General features: G+C 38.5%; 1 protein-coding gene across 1 annotated transcript in view; it reads left to right on the top strand.

Annotated features, from left to right (window-relative positions):
* Positions 1-19,287, top strand: part of SYCP2L (synaptonemal complex protein 2 like) — a 62,447-nt gene that overhangs the window by 24,170 nt on the left and 18,990 nt on the right. Inside the window, exons 11-19 of the mRNA XM_029244087.1 lie at positions 74-216; positions 1,788-1,881; positions 2,360-2,498; positions 6,653-6,695; positions 12,161-12,308; positions 13,100-13,149; positions 15,388-15,517; positions 16,556-16,629; positions 16,789-16,858. Coding sequence (XP_029099920.1) covers positions 74-216; positions 1,788-1,881; positions 2,360-2,498; positions 6,653-6,695; positions 12,161-12,308; positions 13,100-13,149; positions 15,388-15,517; positions 16,556-16,629; positions 16,789-16,858 — 891 coding nt within the window. The remainder of the gene's footprint in view (positions 1-73; positions 217-1,787; positions 1,882-2,359; positions 2,499-6,652; positions 6,696-12,160; positions 12,309-13,099; positions 13,150-15,387; positions 15,518-16,555; positions 16,630-16,788; positions 16,859-19,287) is intronic.

Consider the following 19,287-nt stretch of genomic DNA (forward strand, 5'->3'; position numbering starts at 1 on the left):
TTTAAAATTATAAAATTTAAAAATATAACCTTTCAGTATGTTGATCTACATTGGTATACTTTATTTTTGCTAGAGACTGAGATGAAGATGCTCAAAATTTACCTGAAGAAGCCTATTAATATCAGAAACAAAGAAGTGATGAAAATAGAAATTCATTTTGAATTGCAATTCAACATAGCACAAGCTTCCATTAAAGCTTTAGGAGATGACAAACAGGTGGCATGTTTAATTCTTCTTGATTATTTATCAGTAAATATGTTTTAGTATGTTTTCATGTCTCTTACATTTCCATGCTGGGGTTTTAAAAATTGAGATATAATTGACCTAAAACATATTAGTTGCAGGTGTAAATCATAATGATTCCATTTTTGTATATATTGTGAAAAAATCGCCACAATGAGACTAGTTGACAACTATCACCATTGTTAGAAGTTTTTCTTTTGTGAACAAAAAAAATTTAGAGAATTTAGTCTCTCAGCAACTTTCAAATATGCAATATAGTATTAACTATAGTCACCATGTTGTACCTTACATCCCCATGACATATTCATTTTATAACATGAAGTTTGTACCTTTTGACCCCCTTCACCCATTTCACCTACCCTCAACCCCCTCCTCTGGAACCACCAATCTGCTCTCTGTATCTATGAGCTTGTTTTTGTTGTTGTTTTTAAGATTCCACATATAAGTGAGATCATACGGTATTTGTCTGTCTCTGTCTGACTTATTTCACTTTTCATAATGCCCCCAAGGTCCACCCATGTTGTTGCAAATGGCAGGATTTGCTTCTTTTTTATGGCTGAATAATAGGCTGTTTTAAATATAGATAGATAGATACACACACATATATATGTGAATCCAGCTAAATGTTTGTCAATTTTGTTTATATTTTCAAAGAACCAGCTCTTAGTTTCATTGATCTTTTCTAATGTTTTTTTAGTGTCTTTTGTTTATTTCTGTTCTGTTCTTCATTTGCTTCCTTCTACTAACTTGGGGTTCATTTAGTTTTCTTTCTAGTTCCTTGAGGTATAAGATATGTTGTTTATTTGAGTTCTTTCTTTTCTTTATTATTATTATTGTTTTGGTCACTCTGCATAGCATGTGGGATCTTAGTTCCCCAACCAGGGATCAAACTCGTGCCCCCTGTATTGGAAGCACAGAGTCTTAACCACTGGACCACCAGGGAAGTCCTTCTTTTCTTTTCTGATGTGGGCATTTATCACTATGAACTTCCCTCTTAGAACTGCTTTTCCTGCACCTCATAAGTTTTGGTGTGTTGCATTTCCATTTTCATTTGCCAAAAGTTTTTTTTAATCTCTTTTTTGATTTCTTCATTGACCCATTGGTTTTTCAGAAGCGTGTTATTTAATCTCCATGTATTCATGAGTTTTCCAGTTTTCTTCTTGTAATTGATTTCTAGTTTCATACCACTGTAGTTGGTAAAGATGCTTGATATGATTTCAGTCTTCTTAAATTTATTAAGACTCGTTTCGTGACCTAATATATGATCTATCCTGGATTCCATATGTGCTTGAGAAGAATGTGTAATCTGTTGCTTTCGGGTAGAATGTTATGTATATGTCAAGTCCACTGGATCTAACGTGTCATTTAAGGCTGATGTTTCCATATTGTTTCCATCTGAGTGATGTATTCATTGATGTAAGTGGGGTATTAAAGTCCCTTCCTATTATTGTATTGCTATCTATGTCTCTTTAGGTCTGTTAATAATAAATTTTTAAAAGGATTACTGCTTTTAAAAATCGTGTGATTTTTGGTTTTCATTTCAGGTGAGGCCTGACCAGACGAAAATCTCCTCAGACCTTTCTGGTGAGTTTGAGAAAGAAGACACTGAGATTCCTAGCAGCCACGAAAGAGAGACAGGTATATTGGGAAATAACAAAATTTCTTACCAGGATTCCATAGAGAAGCAATGATAAAATATTACTTGAAAGAGGTCACTGAAAACCTGTGGTCATATAGGAGTAATTAATGTGTTATTATACCTTTGGAGAAAGAAAAGTTGCTGATTAAACCTTGAATTATTTTCTCCGCCTGATACAGTTTGTCTTGGGGTCAATTGGAAATGACAAAAGAGAAATTATGATGGGGTGGCAGGAGGCAAGTGTGTAGGGCCCTGTCTACCCATGAAGCTGGCCCTGCACAGGTTACATATCTCTTATGAGTTAGACCCAAAAGCAGTTTTCCAAGGTGCCCATAGCAGGTCCTAATTACCAGCTCTTACCAAAATATGGTGATGTACTTGAAGTATGAATCTCATAAAGAGCATTTGGAGGGTGTATGCAGCATTGTGTATGGTTATCGTTACCATTCTTTGTTGCTCTTTTCTTAATGTGTATAGACCAAGCAAAGGAATCTACCGAGCTGGCAGAGTTAACCAGTGCTGAAGATAACAATTGCCTAACAACTCTCCCCTTAAATAACCAGTCTGAGCCTACTGTGAGTACAGGGAACTGGGGACAAGATTCTGAACTGTATCCACCAGGATGCTGGCAGGTGGAAGCTGACTCTCCGGCTTGTTGTCCATTTTCTCCTGGTCAACCATCTCTCTCTTTTTTCACTATCCCCTCCTTTAAATTACTTTTGCCTGCCGTGTTTATTTTTTCTCGACTTTCACTCATCTTGGCTCTCCCGCGGAATGTGTCACTTGGCTGGCTTTGCCTCATTCCCTCATTTGGGATCTGGAGACTGAGTTTGGGAAAAGCAGCCTAATGTTTGGAATCAGACCTGGTTTTCACTTACTGATTGTGGGAACTTGGGAAAATTACTTAACATCATTGAGCCTGAGGCTTCTCATCTGTAAAGCAAAGGTAATAGCTGGTTTACAGTGTGGCCGTCTTAGGATTAAAAGCATAAATACATAAAGCACCTAACACACTGCTTGGCATGTATTGGTGTTCAGTCCATTTTCTTATGTTTGATTACATGGACACATTATACAGAAATGTGATAGTGTTATGATTTTTTTTAAAAACAAATACACCAAAGATTATTCCTCCAGATAGATTGTCTCTTTGGGAACTTGTACATATCTCGACAATTATGATGCTGTTGAAGACATTTTTGTAAGTCTTCCTTTGATGTTTCCCTTAGTAACTCTGAGACACTCTGTGATTGTCTTTGATGGTGGCAAATCTTCTGAGGGTAGATATTGATGTTTCTGGAACAGCCAACAGTCATTTGGAGCTAAATCTAATGAACAAAGAGCCTGATATCCTACTATTTAAATGCTTTTCTTTGGAATTGTAAAAAATTTCAAAGACAACGTAGTTAAACTTAGGTATATATGTTTTTCCTGCAGCAAACAAATACAGCTGACAATTCACCTGAAAAATCGAAACTGGATGATACACAAAAAGGTCAGATTTTTTTTCTGTCATAAGACTTGAATGGTATATTTAAATGTTTACTTGAGATGCTTAATAATTTTTGTTTTTCATTTTCATGCTTGGAAGTTACTTCAAAACTTGAAAATTCTTTAGATTTACAAGCACCATCAGCAAAAATGCAGGTTCCTGAATTAAATGATACATCTAGGTACGTGATTTTCAAAACTCATAAACCATGTAGATTGCTGTTAATGTGACTCATTAATTACAATTCGACTGTCTAGGTTTTCCCCCTTTTTTGCGTCTGGCTGTGCTCCACACAAGGAGAGAGCATTGTGTGCAGTTTTCTGCAGAATGATTTGAGCAGGGCTGGAAAGTTCTCTTGACCTATGCGTCTCTACCATTATAGTCCCAGTGTTATCTTTGGTGATGTAGTTTTCTGTAGCAGAACACTGAATATCCCTCGCCAGAAAACATGTATTTCTTGGCATTATTTTATTGCCACTTTCCATGTAGGCCTCTGAAGAATGGGTCATACCTGTGATTTTTTTTTTTTACAGCTTTATTGAGGTATAACTGAAATAAAATAAATTGTACATATTTAAAGTGTACAATTGGATGTATACTTTGACATCAAATTTTTGACAGTTTTTTTTTTAACATCTTTATTGGAGTATAATTGCTTTACAATGGTGTGTAGGTTCTGCTTTATAACACAGTGAATCGGCTATACATACACATATACCCCCATATCTCCTTCCTCTTGTGTCTCCCTCCCACCCTCCCTATCCCACCCCTCTAGGTGGTCACAAAGCACCGAGCTGGTCTCTCTGTGCTGTGTGGCTGCTTCCCACTAGCTATCTATTTTACATTTGGTAGTATATATATGTCCATGCCACTCTCTCACTTCATCCCAGCTTACCCTTCCCCCTCCCTGTGTCCTGAGGTCCATTCTCTACATCTGCATCTTTATTCCTGTCCTGCCCCTAGGATCTTCAGAACCTTTTTTTTTTTTTAGATTCCATATATATGTGTTAGCATACTGTATTTGTTTTTCTCTTTCTGACTTACTTCACTCTGTATGACAGACTCTAGGTCCATCCACCTCACTACAAATAACTCAATTTCGTTTCTTTTTATGGCTGAGTAATACTCCATTGTACATATGTGCCACATCTTCTTTATCCATTTATCTGTCGATGGACACTTAGGTTGCTTCCATGTCCTGGCTATTGTAAATAGTGCTGCAATGAACATTGTGGTACATGACTTTTTTTGAATAATGGTTTTCTCAGGGTATATGCCCAGTAGTGAGATTGCTGGGTTGTATGGTAGTTCTATTTTTAGTTTTTTAAGGAACCTCCGTACTGTTCTCCATAGTGGCTGTACCAATTCATATTCCCACCAGCAGTGCAAGAGTGTTCCCTTTTCTCCACACCCTCTCCTGCATTTATTGTTTGTAGATTTTTTGATGATGGCCATTCTGACCAGTGTGAGGTGATACCTCATTGTAGTTTTGATTTGCATTTCTCTAATGATTAGTGATGTTGCGCATCCTTTCATGTGTTTGCTGGCAATCTGTATATCTTCTTTGGAGAAATGTCTGTTTAGGTCTTCTGCCCATTTCTGGATTGGGTTGTTTGTTTTTGTGATATTGAGCTGCATGAACTGCTTGTATATTTTGAGATTAATCCTTTGTCAGTTGCATCATTTGCAAATATTTTCTCCCATTCTGAGGGTTGTCTTTTTGTCTTATTTATGGTTTCCTTTGCTGTGTAAAAGCTTTTAAGTTTCATTAGGTCCCATTTATTTATTTTTGTTTTTATTTCCCTTACTCTAGGAGGTAGGTCAAAAAGGATCTTGCTATGATTTGTGCCATAGAGTGTTCTGCCTATGTTTTTCTCTAAGGGTTTTATAGTATTCGGCCTTACATTTAGGTCTTTAATCCGTTTTGAGTTTATTTTTGTGTATGGTGTTAGGGAGTGTTCTAATTTCATTCTTTTGCATATAGCTGTCCAGTTTTCCCAGCACCACTTATTGAAGAGGCTGTCTTTTCTCCATTGTATACTCTTGCCTCCTTTATTAAAAATAAGGTGACCATATGTGTGTGGGTTTATCTCTGGGGTTTCTGTCTTGTTCCATTGATTTATATTTCTGTTCTTGTGCCAGTACCATACTGTCTTGATTACTGTAGCTTTGTAGTATAGTCTGAAGTCAGGGAGCCTGATTCCTCCAGCTCCGTTTTTCTTTCTCAAGATTGTTTTGGCTATTCGGGGTCTTTTGTGTTTCCATACAAGTTGTGAAATTTTTTGTTCTAGTTCTGTGAAAAATGCCAGTGGTAGTTTGATAGGGATTGCATTGAATCTATAGATTGCTTTGGGTAGTATAGTCATTTTCACAGTGTTGATTCTTCCAATCCAAGAACATGGTATAGCTCTCCATCTGTTTGTATCATCTTTAATTTCTTTCATCAGTGTCTTATAGTTTTCTGCATACAGGTCTTTTGTTTCCTTAGGTAGGTCTGTTCCTAGGTATTTTATTCTTTTTGTTGCAGTGGTAAATGGGAGTGTTTCCTTAATTTCTCTTTCATATTTTTCATCATTAGTGTGTAGGAATGCAAGAGATTTCGGTGCATTAATTTTGTATCCTGCTACTTTACCAGATTCATTGATTAGCTCTAGTAGTTTTCTGGTAGCATCTTTAGGATTCTCTATGTATAGTATCGTGTCATCTGCAAACAGTGACAGCTTTACTTCCTCTTTTCTGATTTGGATTCCTTTTATTTCTTTTTTGTCTCTGATTGCTGTGGCTAAAACTTCCAAAACTATGTGAATAATAGTGGTGAGAGTGGACAGCCTTGTCTTGTTCCTGATCTTAGAGGAAATGGTTCCAGTTTTTCACCACTGAGAACAATGTTGGCTGTGGGTTTTTCATATATGGCCTTTATTATCTTAAGGTAAGTTCCCACTGTGCTTACTAAATGGGTGTTGGATTTTTGTCAAAAGCTTTTTCTGCATCTATTGAGGTGATCATATGGTTTCTCTCCTTCAATTTGTTAATATGGTGTATCACATTGATTGATTTGTGTATATTGGCGAGTCCTTGCATTCCTGGGATAAACCCCACTTGATCATGGTGTATGATCCTTTTAATGTGCTGTTGGATTCTGTTTGCTAGTATTTTGTTGAAGATTTTTCCATCTGTGACATACAGTTTTTGACATATGTCTACACCCAGGAACCATCACCACAATCAAGATAAGGACCGTATCCGTCATCTCCGAGAGTTTCTTCCTGCCCCTTTGAAACCCCTCCCTCCTGTCTTCCTGCATTCCCACCCCGACCCTTGGCAATCACTTGTCTGCTTTCTGTCACTATAGATGAGTTTGTAGTTTTAAAAATCCATTTAAATGGAACCAAACAATAAGTACTTTTTTTCTAGCTTCTTTCATTCAGTGTAATTATTTTGAGATTCATCATGTATCAACAGTTCATTCTTTTATATTATTGAGTAGTATGGAGAATAGTGGAGCCATTGTATGGATATACCACATTTTGTTTATCCATTCTCCTGCTGATGGACATTTGAGTTTCCAGGTTTTTGTTGTTACAAGTAAAGCCCTGAGGATTCATGTGTAAGTCTTTGTATGGAGATGTGTTTTCTTTTCTCTTGGGTAAATATATAGGAATGGGATAGCTGGATCATAATTGGTATATGTTTAACTTTTTAAAAAAGTGCCAAAATGTTTTCCAAAGTCTTTGCAGGAATTTACCTTCCTACCAGCAGTCTTTGAGGGTTCTATTTGATTTATTTTTCTTTTTGGCTGTGCCATGCAGCATGTGGGATCTTAGTTCCCCAACGAGGGATCGAACCCACACCCCCCTGCATTGGAAGTGCAGAGTCTTAACCACTGGACTGCAGCAAAGTCCCAATCTTTGAGGGTTCTAGTTGCTAGACATTTTTGTCAATAGGTTCAGTAATACAATTTCATTGATGGATGGACTGATGAATGAATGAACAGATCCAATACTGATGTGGGCTATTTCTTCATTCCTCTGCCAGAACCACACAATTCCCCAGAGGGTCCTCAGTGTGTTATAATTTCCTTTATTTACTTCATTAATTTTTATATGTTATTGTGGCTCCACCTCCCCAATACCATTCTTCTTCTGTGAGTTACTAGATATCTCTCCTATTGTTTTTCTGTGTCAGCCTATATTGGTTTTGGGCTTTAAGGGTTTACAATTTATATATGAACAGTGCTGTTTCTCCTTTTATGATGTTAGTTTAAAGCACTCTGTCATACTGTGAAATTTGTTCTTTCTTGACCTTAAAAAACGAGAGTTCTGGGGCTTCCCTGGTGGCGCAGTGGTTGAGCGTCTGCCCGCCGGTGCGGGGGACACGGGTTCGAGCCCTGGTCTGGGAGGATCCCACATGCTGCAGAGCGACTGGGCCTGTGAGCCACAACTACTGAGCCTGTGCGTCTGGAGCCTGTGCTCCGCAACAAGAGAGGCCGCAACAGTGAGGGGCCCGTGCACCGCGATGAAGAGTGGCCACCGCTTGCCGCAACTAGAGAAAGCCCTCGCACAGAAACGAAGACCCAACAGAGCCAGAAATAAATAAAAGCTGAGCTGATGTCCTTTTAAAAAAAAAAAAAAAGGAGAGTTCTAAGCCAGGAATAGAGCCTACGTTTCTGTCAGGCCATGAGCCAGGAAAGAAAAGGTAGTGTTTTTATACCATCGCTATAGCTAGCCATTCGTTGTTCAAGGATCTCTTTCAACTAGAAGAGGGTAGAAACCTGCCCTACCGCTACACTTCCTTCCCATCACACTTTCTTGTCCAGGCTTTTTTTTTTTTTTTTTTTTTTGCAGTACGCAGGCCTCTCGCTGTTGTGGCCTCTCCCGTTGCGGAGCACAGGCTCCGGACACACAGGCTCAGCGGCCGTGGCTCACGGGCCCAGCCGCTCCACGGCATGTGGGATCCTCCCAGACCGGGGCACGAACCCGTGTCCCCTGCATTGGCAGACGGACTCTCAACCACTGCGCCACCAGGGAAGCCCCAGTGTCTCATTCTCTAAGATCCTTGGAGCAATCCAGGTTTCTTCCGACTTCACCTCTTCCTCTCACATCTGCCTCAGAAGGAGTGGGGCGCTGGCAGGGGCTTCCAGCATGGTTTGGAAGTGTGCTGCTGTAAGGCAACCCTGCCGGGGCTGTGCCTTCCCAGTAACCTGCTGCCACTCTCTGTGCCTGTCTGATCCTCCGTTCAGCAGTGAGAGAATTCTTCAGCCCCACTTGAATCTGAGAATCCTTTTTCTCATTCTGAGAGGCATGGAACATTGTTGCTCTTGCTCCTAGAGGTCCAGATTCGGCTTTGGGGAAGGGGCTGCATGCTTGGTCCTACGGAATATTTCCCACATAGAGCAGAAGGATAGGTCTTGGACTTATGGAGGGTACATAATTCCCCTAGAACATCTAACAGTAACACCACAGACTCTGAGTTAAAGATTCCTGACTGGAGTAATCTGTTCATCTCCGGGTCTCTGTTTTTTTGTTCTGCAAATGAGTACTTCAATTAAAAGGGACGTTCAGATGCCAGTATTGCAAAGAAATCTTGGGTACTGCTCAGAGCTTTTTAGCTCTTTCATGTTGGAATAAAACAGCACCTGTAGCTGCTTATAAATTCAGACTGAAACCGCAGAACGCATTTTGGGACTCAGTAGAGCATAGGTTCTTCTGTCTCAGCACAGAAAGAATTCAGCAAGAGGCAGAGTGACAGGTAAAGAAAGAGTTTATTAGTATAGGAGGCTTGTGAGGGGTACAAGAGGTGCGAGAGGGCTCTGCCCCTAGCACTTAATGGGTTACATTTTTATAAACAAAGGAAAAGTGGGGAGGGGGGAGAAATCCACTTTCTTCCTCATTCTTGAGTAGACATCAAGCTTCCCTCATCACCTCCTGCTCCATGTCGGACAGGGGAGTTTTCTTGTCCCTAGTGGTCAAACCAGGACGGTCATGGCGCTCTTCAAATCAGCAGAAGGATGATAATGTATGCTAAAATATGGTAAGTCATCTCAGGTTTCAGTGTAATGAGGGTCTTCTACTTTGGAATGTCACCTTTCCCTTATATTTTTGTTTTCAGCATGTGCAGAGGAGCATGTCCTAGGGATCATTAACTTATCTCAACCAGCAGGATGCAGACATCATTGACTTGATGTATATTTTTGTTGTTAGTTTCGTTGTTAAGCAAGTCTGCTTTGTTTCATGATTTTCCAGTTGCTTTCTTGAGTGATCATTAACTTACAATGGTCTCCTAAAGCTCCCTGAAGTTCCCTGTCTATCTATAATCCCCTAGTGGGATTTTTAACTAGCTATTTGATTTTCCTACTGTATCCCTATCAAGACTATACACACACAAACTAACAGTGTAAGACTAACTTTTTTTTATAGGCATTTTATTTTATTTTATTTTTTTACATCTTTGTTGGAGTATAGTTGCTTTACAATGGTATGTTGGTTTCTGCTTTATAACAAAGTGAATCAGTTATACATATACATATGTTCCCATATCTCTTCCCTCTTGCGTCTGCCTCCCTCCCACCCTCCCTATCCCACCCCTCCAGGCGGTCACAAAGCACTGAGCTGATCTCCCTGTGCTATGCGACTGCTTCCCACTAGCTATCTACCTTACGTTTGGTAGTGTATATATGTCCATGCCTCTCTCTCGCTTCGTCACAGCTTACCCTTCCCCCTCCCCATATCCTCAAGTCCATTCTCTAGTAGGTCTGTGTCTTTATTCCTGTCTTACCCCAAGGTTCTTCATGACATTTTTTTTCTTAAATTCCATATATATGTGTTAGCATAGCTTTTTAAAAATTGTGGTAAAATAGGCATAATGTAAAATTTACCATCTTAACCGTTTTCAAGTGTACCGTTCAGTGGCATTAAGTACCTTCACGTTGTTGTACAGCCATCACCACCAGCCGTCTCCTGAGCTTTTTCATCTTCATCTTTCTGAAATTTGGTCCCCATTAAACAACTCCCCTTTAACAAAACCGAAGGATATAAGATTAACGTAAAAAAATCAAGTTTCTTTCTATATAGTAGCAAATAGAAAGACGTGTCTTTTGGTTTTATGATAATAGCAAACTGTATTTGATAAGGGGTAAATATCTGAAGTATAATATATAAGAAACTCCTACAATTCAGTAGCAAAAAAAACCCCAAAAAACACCTGATTTAAAAAAATGGGGAAAGGACTTGAATAGACATTTCTCCAAAGAAGATATACAAATGGCCAATAAGTATATGAAAAGATGCTCAACATCACTAATCATCAAGAAAAGCTTGCCTTTTTAGCACCCAGCTGATTCTAAGGCAGAGCCAGGCGGGAAACACTGCTCTGTAGCATTGTCACACTCACTGCTTACTTGCTGATGTTACCCTGCCAGCCTCTTCTTTGGATGCCTGACAGAGAAGGGCTCAATAAAGTTTTGTTCTTTGTTAAATAGCCAGTTGTTGGCAGGCAGAAGATGTATGGAAATGGATTGCAAGGTAGAAAGTTTGTCTCAGAATGGGGTACTTCCCATGAGTTGGGCTCACAATCAAAGGACGTGTAAAGGGAAAGAAAGAGTGCTGTGAAGTTGGGAAAGGAGAAGATGTTGGTGAAACAGTACCATTAATTCAATGTATTTTGCTTTTAGGGAAGATTCTGCTTTTAAGGGTGACAGAAAGCAAGAAACAAGGATGTCGGTAATGGAATCACTTTCATTGTTTTGGGGCAGTCCTTCCCGTGTTTTAGTTATTTGCATACCATCTTCAAACTTTACCATTACTCTGCTCTTTGTTTCTCAGTTAAATTTATCTTAAGCTTGTTTTATTTATTTATTTTTCTTTCCTCACTTCTATTTTTATTTTTTAATAGATCTTTATTGGAGTATAATTGCTTCATGATACTGTGTTAGTTTCTGTTGTACACCAGAGTGAATCAGCCATATGCATAAAGCATTTCATTTTGAAATGGAAAGTCAGCATTAGTTGTAACAAATAGTTGGTAAGCCCCCAAATAAATATGACGGAGAATAACAAAGTTATATTGAATTGTACTTTTCCTTGTATTAGGCCTTGAGCCAAAAGTCTGTTCTTGCTTTGTTAAAAAAAAAAAAAGATTATGAAGTAGAAGAGAAATATTAAAGACCTACTAGCAGCTGAGATTTACTCTGAATAGAATCAGAAGTGTTAATGAATTGAAAAGAAATTTTTTGCTCTGAGTCAGTGACGTGGTTTTGTTCCTGTGTGTGCCCGTTTCCATCTCTCCATTGTTGTTCTTGCTTTGGGAAGCAGAGTGCTTTAAGTCTATTGTCAGTACGTTAAAAAAAAAAATCTCTGTATAAACAGTAAATGAAATTTTTTTTCTAAAATAAGAGATCATGGGCTTCAAACAAATTAAAGCTCTTTCTGACTTTCTTTTAGCGGTGGTTCTCAGTCCTGTAGGTTAGTGTTTTGAAGTTAGTGTTGGCCCAGTAATCAGGTACATCAACTTTTGGAAAGTTATCTGCCACCTCTACAGCTACAAGTATTTGATTAGAGAGGACTGTGTCTCTTTTACTACAGCCGCTTGGTGGAGAACTAATGAAATAATCATTCTCTTTTTCTCCCTTCTCCTTACTTCTGTGCCCTTTCATTATGGAAGAAAGCCCAGTCTTCTAGAAGAAGGAGTTACTTCTCTTTTGTCTAACTTTATAGTCATATGTTTAATTGCACATAAATGGTACTAACGTCCTTTTAGTAGTTCTCATTTATCACCTGTGTTTGTAAAAGTTTAATTATAGGAAACACCTCTTCTCGGAGAGTAATGAAGATTCCAGTAGTAGTGCCAGTGAACTGTCTTGGACCAGTAACCAAAAAAGGAAATCCCTGAAGTCATATCCTAATAGAAAAAAGATAAGAACCAGAAGTAACATAAAAAGTAAGTTTGGGGCTTCCTTGGTGGCGCAGTGGTTGAGAGTCTGCCTGCCGATGCAGGGGACGCGGGTTCGTGCCCCGATCCGGGAGGATCCCACATGCCGCGGAGCGGCTGGGCCCGTGAGACATGGCCGCTGAGCCTGCGCGTCCGGAGCCTGTGCTCCGCAGCGGGAGAGGCCACTGCAGTGGGAGGCCCGCGTACCGCAAAAAAAAAAAAAAAAAAAAGTAAGTTTGGTGTGTGTTTTCTTTCCAGTCACTTTTCAAATAAATTATCAGGTATTAAATTTTCAATACGTGATGGGAGCAGCGGGTGCCAAAGAGATGTGATCATGTGGTCCTCCTTCCCTGATAGACGGGAAAGGGAAAATGTACATATGTAAAACGGTATGAAAGAATATGGAATTGACCAATAATTGTTCAATTTGAGCCGTGGATAAATGGAGTAAGGAGTTCAGATAACAGGAATCTGACGTAAGCTGAAATCATCAGGAAAAGCTTCAAGGAAGAGCTGGGTGGGACCTCAGCTAATCCTTGGGAGAAGAATAGGATTTGAAGAGGTGTGGAGAAGGGGAAGCATTCTAATTAGGTAAAACTAGAAAGACGTGAGAACAGCATTCAGAACAGGATCTGGAGCAGAGAATTCATGCTGGGTAGTGAGGAGCAAAGGTGAGTAATTAGATCATAAGAGCTAGACATTTCAGCAAGCTGTGGGAAGTGGGAATTGCTTCTAGTGTGTATTTGGGTATTTCTTATAAGCAAACTTACCCACTGTACTCTTATTCCCTTCCATTCTAGCCTTGCCACTTTTCCCCCTCAGTAGTGGCAGTGACCTTGAGAAAGATGAAGTAAGTAAATTTTGTCTGGGCTGCCGTGTGCCCTCATGGTGTAAGCTTGAAACAAGCTGATCTCTTTCAACCACCTTTATTTCTCAAAAAACTCCTTTCTGAAATATGAGAAGAATAAACCAGTGGTTTACTAGTATGTGAACCACTTTCAACAGAAACTTCAAGGACTTCTAAACATTTTATATGAATCTTGGGTAAAAATTTAGGATCTTTTTTCATCGGTTGCAAATTTGTTGCAAGATGTTTATTATGAACTAAGCTTGAAATCTGGGCTCTTCTGATTTCCTGCAAATGTATGCTTTTTTGAATTTATATTTTAAAATAAACTTCTTGGTTTAATTCTTCCGTTAGTTCTCAGTTTGTTGACATGTTACTCCCAAAGATTTTAATGATTTAAACATTTAAGTCTTTATTTTGCAAGCAGTTGAAATGCCTTCAGCCGTTTCAAATATTGAATAAGCCCTGAAAGTTTCTTAATTCCTCTCAGTTATCCTTGTTTTATATCAAAGTAGTTAAGAACATGGACACGAGTGTCCTCCGGGCCAATTCAGAGCTTAATTTATCATGCTTTTAGCTGACTTACCTCTCTAAGCAGTTGGCTTTTGTTCTTTGTCAAATGAAATTAGATAGATAGATAGTATAGTGTGTGTATATATATACTGTATATATGATATTTTATATAAAATATGTAACATAATATATATAATCATGTATATGATATATATTATATATAATTGTGCACATATACTTTATATGTACAAACTATATATACTTATATGCTTTTAGCTGAATTCCCTCTCTAAGCAGTTGGCTTTTGTCCTTTGTCAAATGAAATTAGATAGATAGTATATATAGTATAGTGTGTGTATATATATACTGTATATATGATATTTTATATAAAATATGTAACATATATAATCATGTATATATGATATGTATTATATATAATTGTGCACATATACTTTATATGTACAAACTATATATACTTATATTTTAAAATACATATATGTACATATCACACACATATAATACATATCTAATATATGTACATACATATATAATACATATATGTACATATACTTTATATATGTGTATCACACACACACACACTGCAGAATATAGCGCGAAGTCTTTAAGAGTTTTCGAAGGGCAGCTGCTGGGATTCTCAGGGCATGAGCAGCGCTCTGCTTGCCTGTACAGAAATAGAATGTTGTTAGTGCCCTAATAGTAGCTCGTCATCTGCCCTCCCTGCCCAACCTGCCTTCTGCCATCAGCCTGGGGGCGCGGGGTGCTGCCTTCTGTGAGGCTAAGGGACACTCATGTCCTGAGGTGACCAAGAGAGTTTACAGCTCAAACCTGCGAGCCAGAGCAACTACCTAAATATTTGTTGAATAGTTCAACCTGAGACAAGGAGTTATCAGTTAGAAATAGGCCAAAAGAACAGTTTTTAGCAATATACAGCTTTTTAGAAAAATAGGTACCAAAGAAGAAACAGGAAAGCTTTGAGAATCCATAAATTTAAGGTGGGCAACTGACCAGAAGTCTGTGCTGATTTTCAGTGAGGGCATTGCTGACTTTATACAGACATTGGTATCTAGAACTCACTTCTCTGTGCTGGAGTTTAAGAGAATAACTTAGAAGCAGGGCTTGGCAAACGTTTTCTGTGAAGGGCCAGATACTAAATATTTCAGTCTTTTCGGGCATATGGTTTCTGTGGCAGCCATTCAACTCTGCCATTGTAGCGTGAAGGCGGCCATGGACCATACTCAGATGAGTGGATGTGTTGTGTTCCAGTAAAACTTATATTTACAAGAACTTTATTTGCAGTGAGCTGTAGTTTGCTGACTCCTGAATTAGAGCAGTGGTTCTCAGACTTTAGTGTTCAGAATGACCAGGAAGGCTTGCGGAAATGCAGATTGCTGGGTCCTGTCCCCAGAGTTTTTGATTGAGTACATTGTCACTGGGGCTTGAGAATTTGCTCTTCTGTCAAGTTCTCAGGTGTTGCCGAGCCTGTGGTTTGGGGGCACACTTTGAGAACTTTGACTTGGAGTCATCAGTTGATACCTGACCTAATGTGCTTCCAACCCTGCGATCTTATGGTCTTACTGGTTTTTTCAAATGGAGCATATCCAATACTTAATCATTTAAAAAGGATGTTGGAAGTGTCTTGGAATGTTTTGATAACATTCACAACCACTCAAAACAAGTTAACACTTTATAAAAAATACTATATTTCAGGCTAAAATTCTAACACCATTACGGAAAGATACCTCCAGGCAAAATAATGTCACACCTCCAAAAATTTCTGGAACGAAATTTCAGAGTAGTTCTGCCTTTTTAACTCCTGAAGATTCTGCCCAGAAGATAGGTATGTGATTTTCTGTCAATCTACGTAGAAAAAATTATGTTTTGGGAAAGGTAGTTTGAAAAAGAAGAATGTATTTCTTTTAATATCTGTTGAAGAAAGTGTGAAAGTATGATTGATCTTCTCTTTTATGCCCTCGTTAACAAAAGACAGAGGACATTGTTTTAATTCTGTTTTAACATTTGAGATCAGCTTGTGCATAAGAATTGCTGGTATTCTTCCACTTTAAAAATAACAAGAAGCTCAAATGATGATTTATTGCAGGGGTTGGTAAACTTTTTCTGTAGAGGACCAGAGTAATTGCTTTTTGGCCCCTAGAGTTTCTGTTGGCATCTATTCAGCTCTGCATTTGTAGCTCCAAATGAGCCACAGACAAGATGTAAACCAATGGGCATGGCTGTGTTTCCATAAAACTTTATTTATAAAACCAGGTGGCAGACTGCCAACCCTTGACCTGTAAGGTTTATCTCAGCCCCCACTGTATCTTATGAAAACAACTCACGTCTTTTTTAAGTTGGTAAGAGTAGGGATTTTGTTTTCTTCACCTCTATCATTTTAGAGCATCGCACGTTGGCAGGCACATGATGGCATTAGCAAGCACGTGACTGCCAGCCTCTTAATTTGGCTGCCACTGGAAGAAAAGAAGTGGGGAAAGGAAAATAGGAGAGAGGGAAATATAACATGAGAGGAAGAGGAGTAAGGGAGTGCATCTGAGAGAGGAAAGAGAAGGACCACGTTGAGGTGGTAGAATTCTTGCTGTGTGTTTGGGGCCAGATGGGCAGCTACTAAAGGTGCTGACCTAGTAGGTAACTGGCTATTCATTTTATCTACAGACCTGTAACCCCTAATACCCATGCATGCCCTGCAAGATACAAAGTGGTTTTTGGTTTGGGTTTGTTTTTTTTTTTTTTTTAGAACTGTGTCCTTTTGCGGGAGGTAGGGCAGTGGATGTTGAAATTTAATTTATAGACTGATACTGAAATGTTATTGCCTCTCAGTGTGTTTATTCCCTTAAAACTATTCATTCTCTCTAATACTCAGAACTTCAAAGTCCCCCTTCACCGAGCGATCTCTCTTCCTTGGAGCACTCAGATATTGAAGAAAATGTATCTGAGGTATTGTACTATTTAATTGTTGGTTATTCATCGGGTTTTCCAGAATTAATATTATATTTGCTTAATGTACTAGCTTATTCCTTCTTAAGGGATAATGTAGCACCATGTGTTTCTTATTTCGACATGAATACATGTATTTGTGGCCTTTTTTTTTTTAAGACTGTGACCCAAGAGTCATTGGTGAAAAGTACTGGCTTCAATCATAAACTGCAAAACTTGGAAGACAGAGGTGAGAGAATTCTAAACTTCTTTCTGCAGAATAAAGCAAAATTAATCTGATTTTGGCAGACTGGGCTGTTATTCAAATTGAGGCAGATACAATCACTATACAGCGTGACAGTTGCCAGGCCTTGGAGAGGGCAGTGCCATCTGCTTACCGGCTCCAAATGTGCCTGAAGGTCAAGGGGAGGAGCAGAGGTTTTCACTCACGAACAAGAACGTCTGTGTCAAGAAGCACGTAGCCTGGGACACAGGTCCCATCAACCGGCATGCCTCCTCTCCCACCCCACAGAAGGCAGTCCCCTACTATTATAGTGTTGTCGCTTTCTCCCTTTAGATCTGTTAGCGTTTGCTTAAAATGTTTAGGTGCTGTGACATTGGGTGCCTATATTTACAGTTGTTACGTTCTCTTGATGGAGTGACCCCTTTATCATTATGTAATGAACTTCTTTGTCTCTTGTTAAGTTTTTTGACTTTAAAGTCTGTTTTGACTGATATAAGCATAGCTATTCCTGCTTTCTTTTGATTTCCACTTGCATGGAATCTCTTTTACTCTGAGCCTGTGTGCGTCCTTAAAGCTGAGTTGAGTCTCCAGTAGGCAGCATATATTTGGGTCATATTTTATCCATTCTGTGCCATTTGATTGGAGAATTTAATCCATTTACATTTCTTTTCTTTTTTTTAAATGAATTTTTATTGGAGTATGGTTGCTTTATAATGTTGCGTTAGCTTCCACTCTCCATTTACATTTAAAGTAATCATTGATTTGTAAGGACTTACTAATGCCTTTGTATTAATTGTTTTCTGGCTGTTTTGTTGTTTCTTTTCATTTCTTCCTCTCGCTGTTTTCTTTTGTGGTTGATGGTTTTCTATAGTGGTATGCCTTGATTCCCTTTTCTTTATTTTTTAAGTATCTACTATAGATTTCTGCTTTGTGGTTACCATGAGGCTTACGTAAAACATTTTCGAGATATAGTTTAAGCTGATAACTTCTATTGCATACAAAACTCTACCGTTTTTGTCTCCCCACCCACATTTTATGTTTTAGATGTTATAATTTATCTCTTTTTATATTGTATATCTATTAGAAATTATAGCTATAATTATTTTAAATATTTTCACCCTTTGACCTTTATTCTAGAGTTCATTAACACACCACTGTATTACAATATTACAGTATTCCAAATTTGAATATATACTTTACCAGTGTGTTTTATATTTTTTAATATATTTTCATGTTACTAATTAGCGTTTTTTCATTTCTTTTGATAAACTGCTTTCCACACTATTTGTAAGGCAGATCTAGTGGTGATGAATCCCTAAGCTTTTATTTTTCTGGGAAAGTTTTAATCTTTTCTTCATTTATGAAGGACAACTTTTCTAGGTAAAGTATTGTTGGTTGGCAGTTTTTTCTTTCAGCACTTTACATGTATACATTATCCCACTCTTTTTTGGCCTGTAAGGTTTCTGCAGAGAAATCTGCTAATAGCGTTATGGGTGTCCCCTTGTATGTGAGAAATTTTTTTTCTTTTGCTCCTTTTAAAATTCTCTCTGTGTGTTTGATTTTACACAGTTTCGTTATAATGTGTCTTGCAAAAGATCTTTGTGGGTGAATCTTTTGGGGGTTTGAGAGCTTCATGAACTTGGATGTCCAAATTTCTCCCCAGATTTTGGAAGTTTTCAGCCATTATTATTATTTTAAAATTTAATTAATTAATTTTTGGCTGCGATGGGTCTTCATTGCTGTGCATGGGCTTTCTCTAGCTCCGGCGAGCGGGGGCTACTCTTCGTTGCCGTGCTCAGGCTTCTCATTGCGGTGGCTTCTCTTGTTGCGGAGCACAGGCTCTAGGCACAAGGGCTCAGTAGCTGTGTCTCACAGGCTCTATAGCGCAGGCTCGGTAGTTGTGGCACATGGGCTTAGTTGTGCTGCGGCATGTGGGATCTTCCCAGACCAGGGCTCGAACCCGTGTCCCCCTGCATTGGCAGGCGGTTTCTTAACCACTGCGTCATGAGGGAAGTCCCTATTATTTTTTTAAAAAAATTTTTATTTTATATCGGGGTATAGCCGATTAACAGTGTTGTGATAATTTCAGGTGCAGAGCAAAGCAACTCAGCCATACGTATACATGCATCCATTCTCCCCCATCGGCCATTATTTTTTAAAATAGCTTTCTGCCCCCATTCCCTCTTTTATCCTTCTGGGACTCCAATAACGTGTAGATTGTTTCTTTTTTTTAAAATTGGGATATCATTGACATGTAGCATATTAATTTCAGGTAGCATATTAATTTCAGGTAGCATATTAATTTCAGGTGTATAACAATGATTTGATATTTGTACATATTGTAAAATGATTACAACAATAAGTCGAGTTAACATCTATCCCCACAGGTAGTTACATTTTTTTTTTCTTGAGATGATAGCTTTTAAGATCTACTC

This window comes from Monodon monoceros, unplaced genomic scaffold (genome assembly GCF_005190385.1).
Source record: "Monodon monoceros isolate NGI ecotype Baffin Bay Population unplaced genomic scaffold, NGI_Narwhal_1 Super_Scaffold_3, whole genome shotgun sequence".
NCBI classification, from domain to species: domain Eukaryota; kingdom Metazoa; phylum Chordata; class Mammalia; order Artiodactyla; family Monodontidae; genus Monodon; species Monodon monoceros.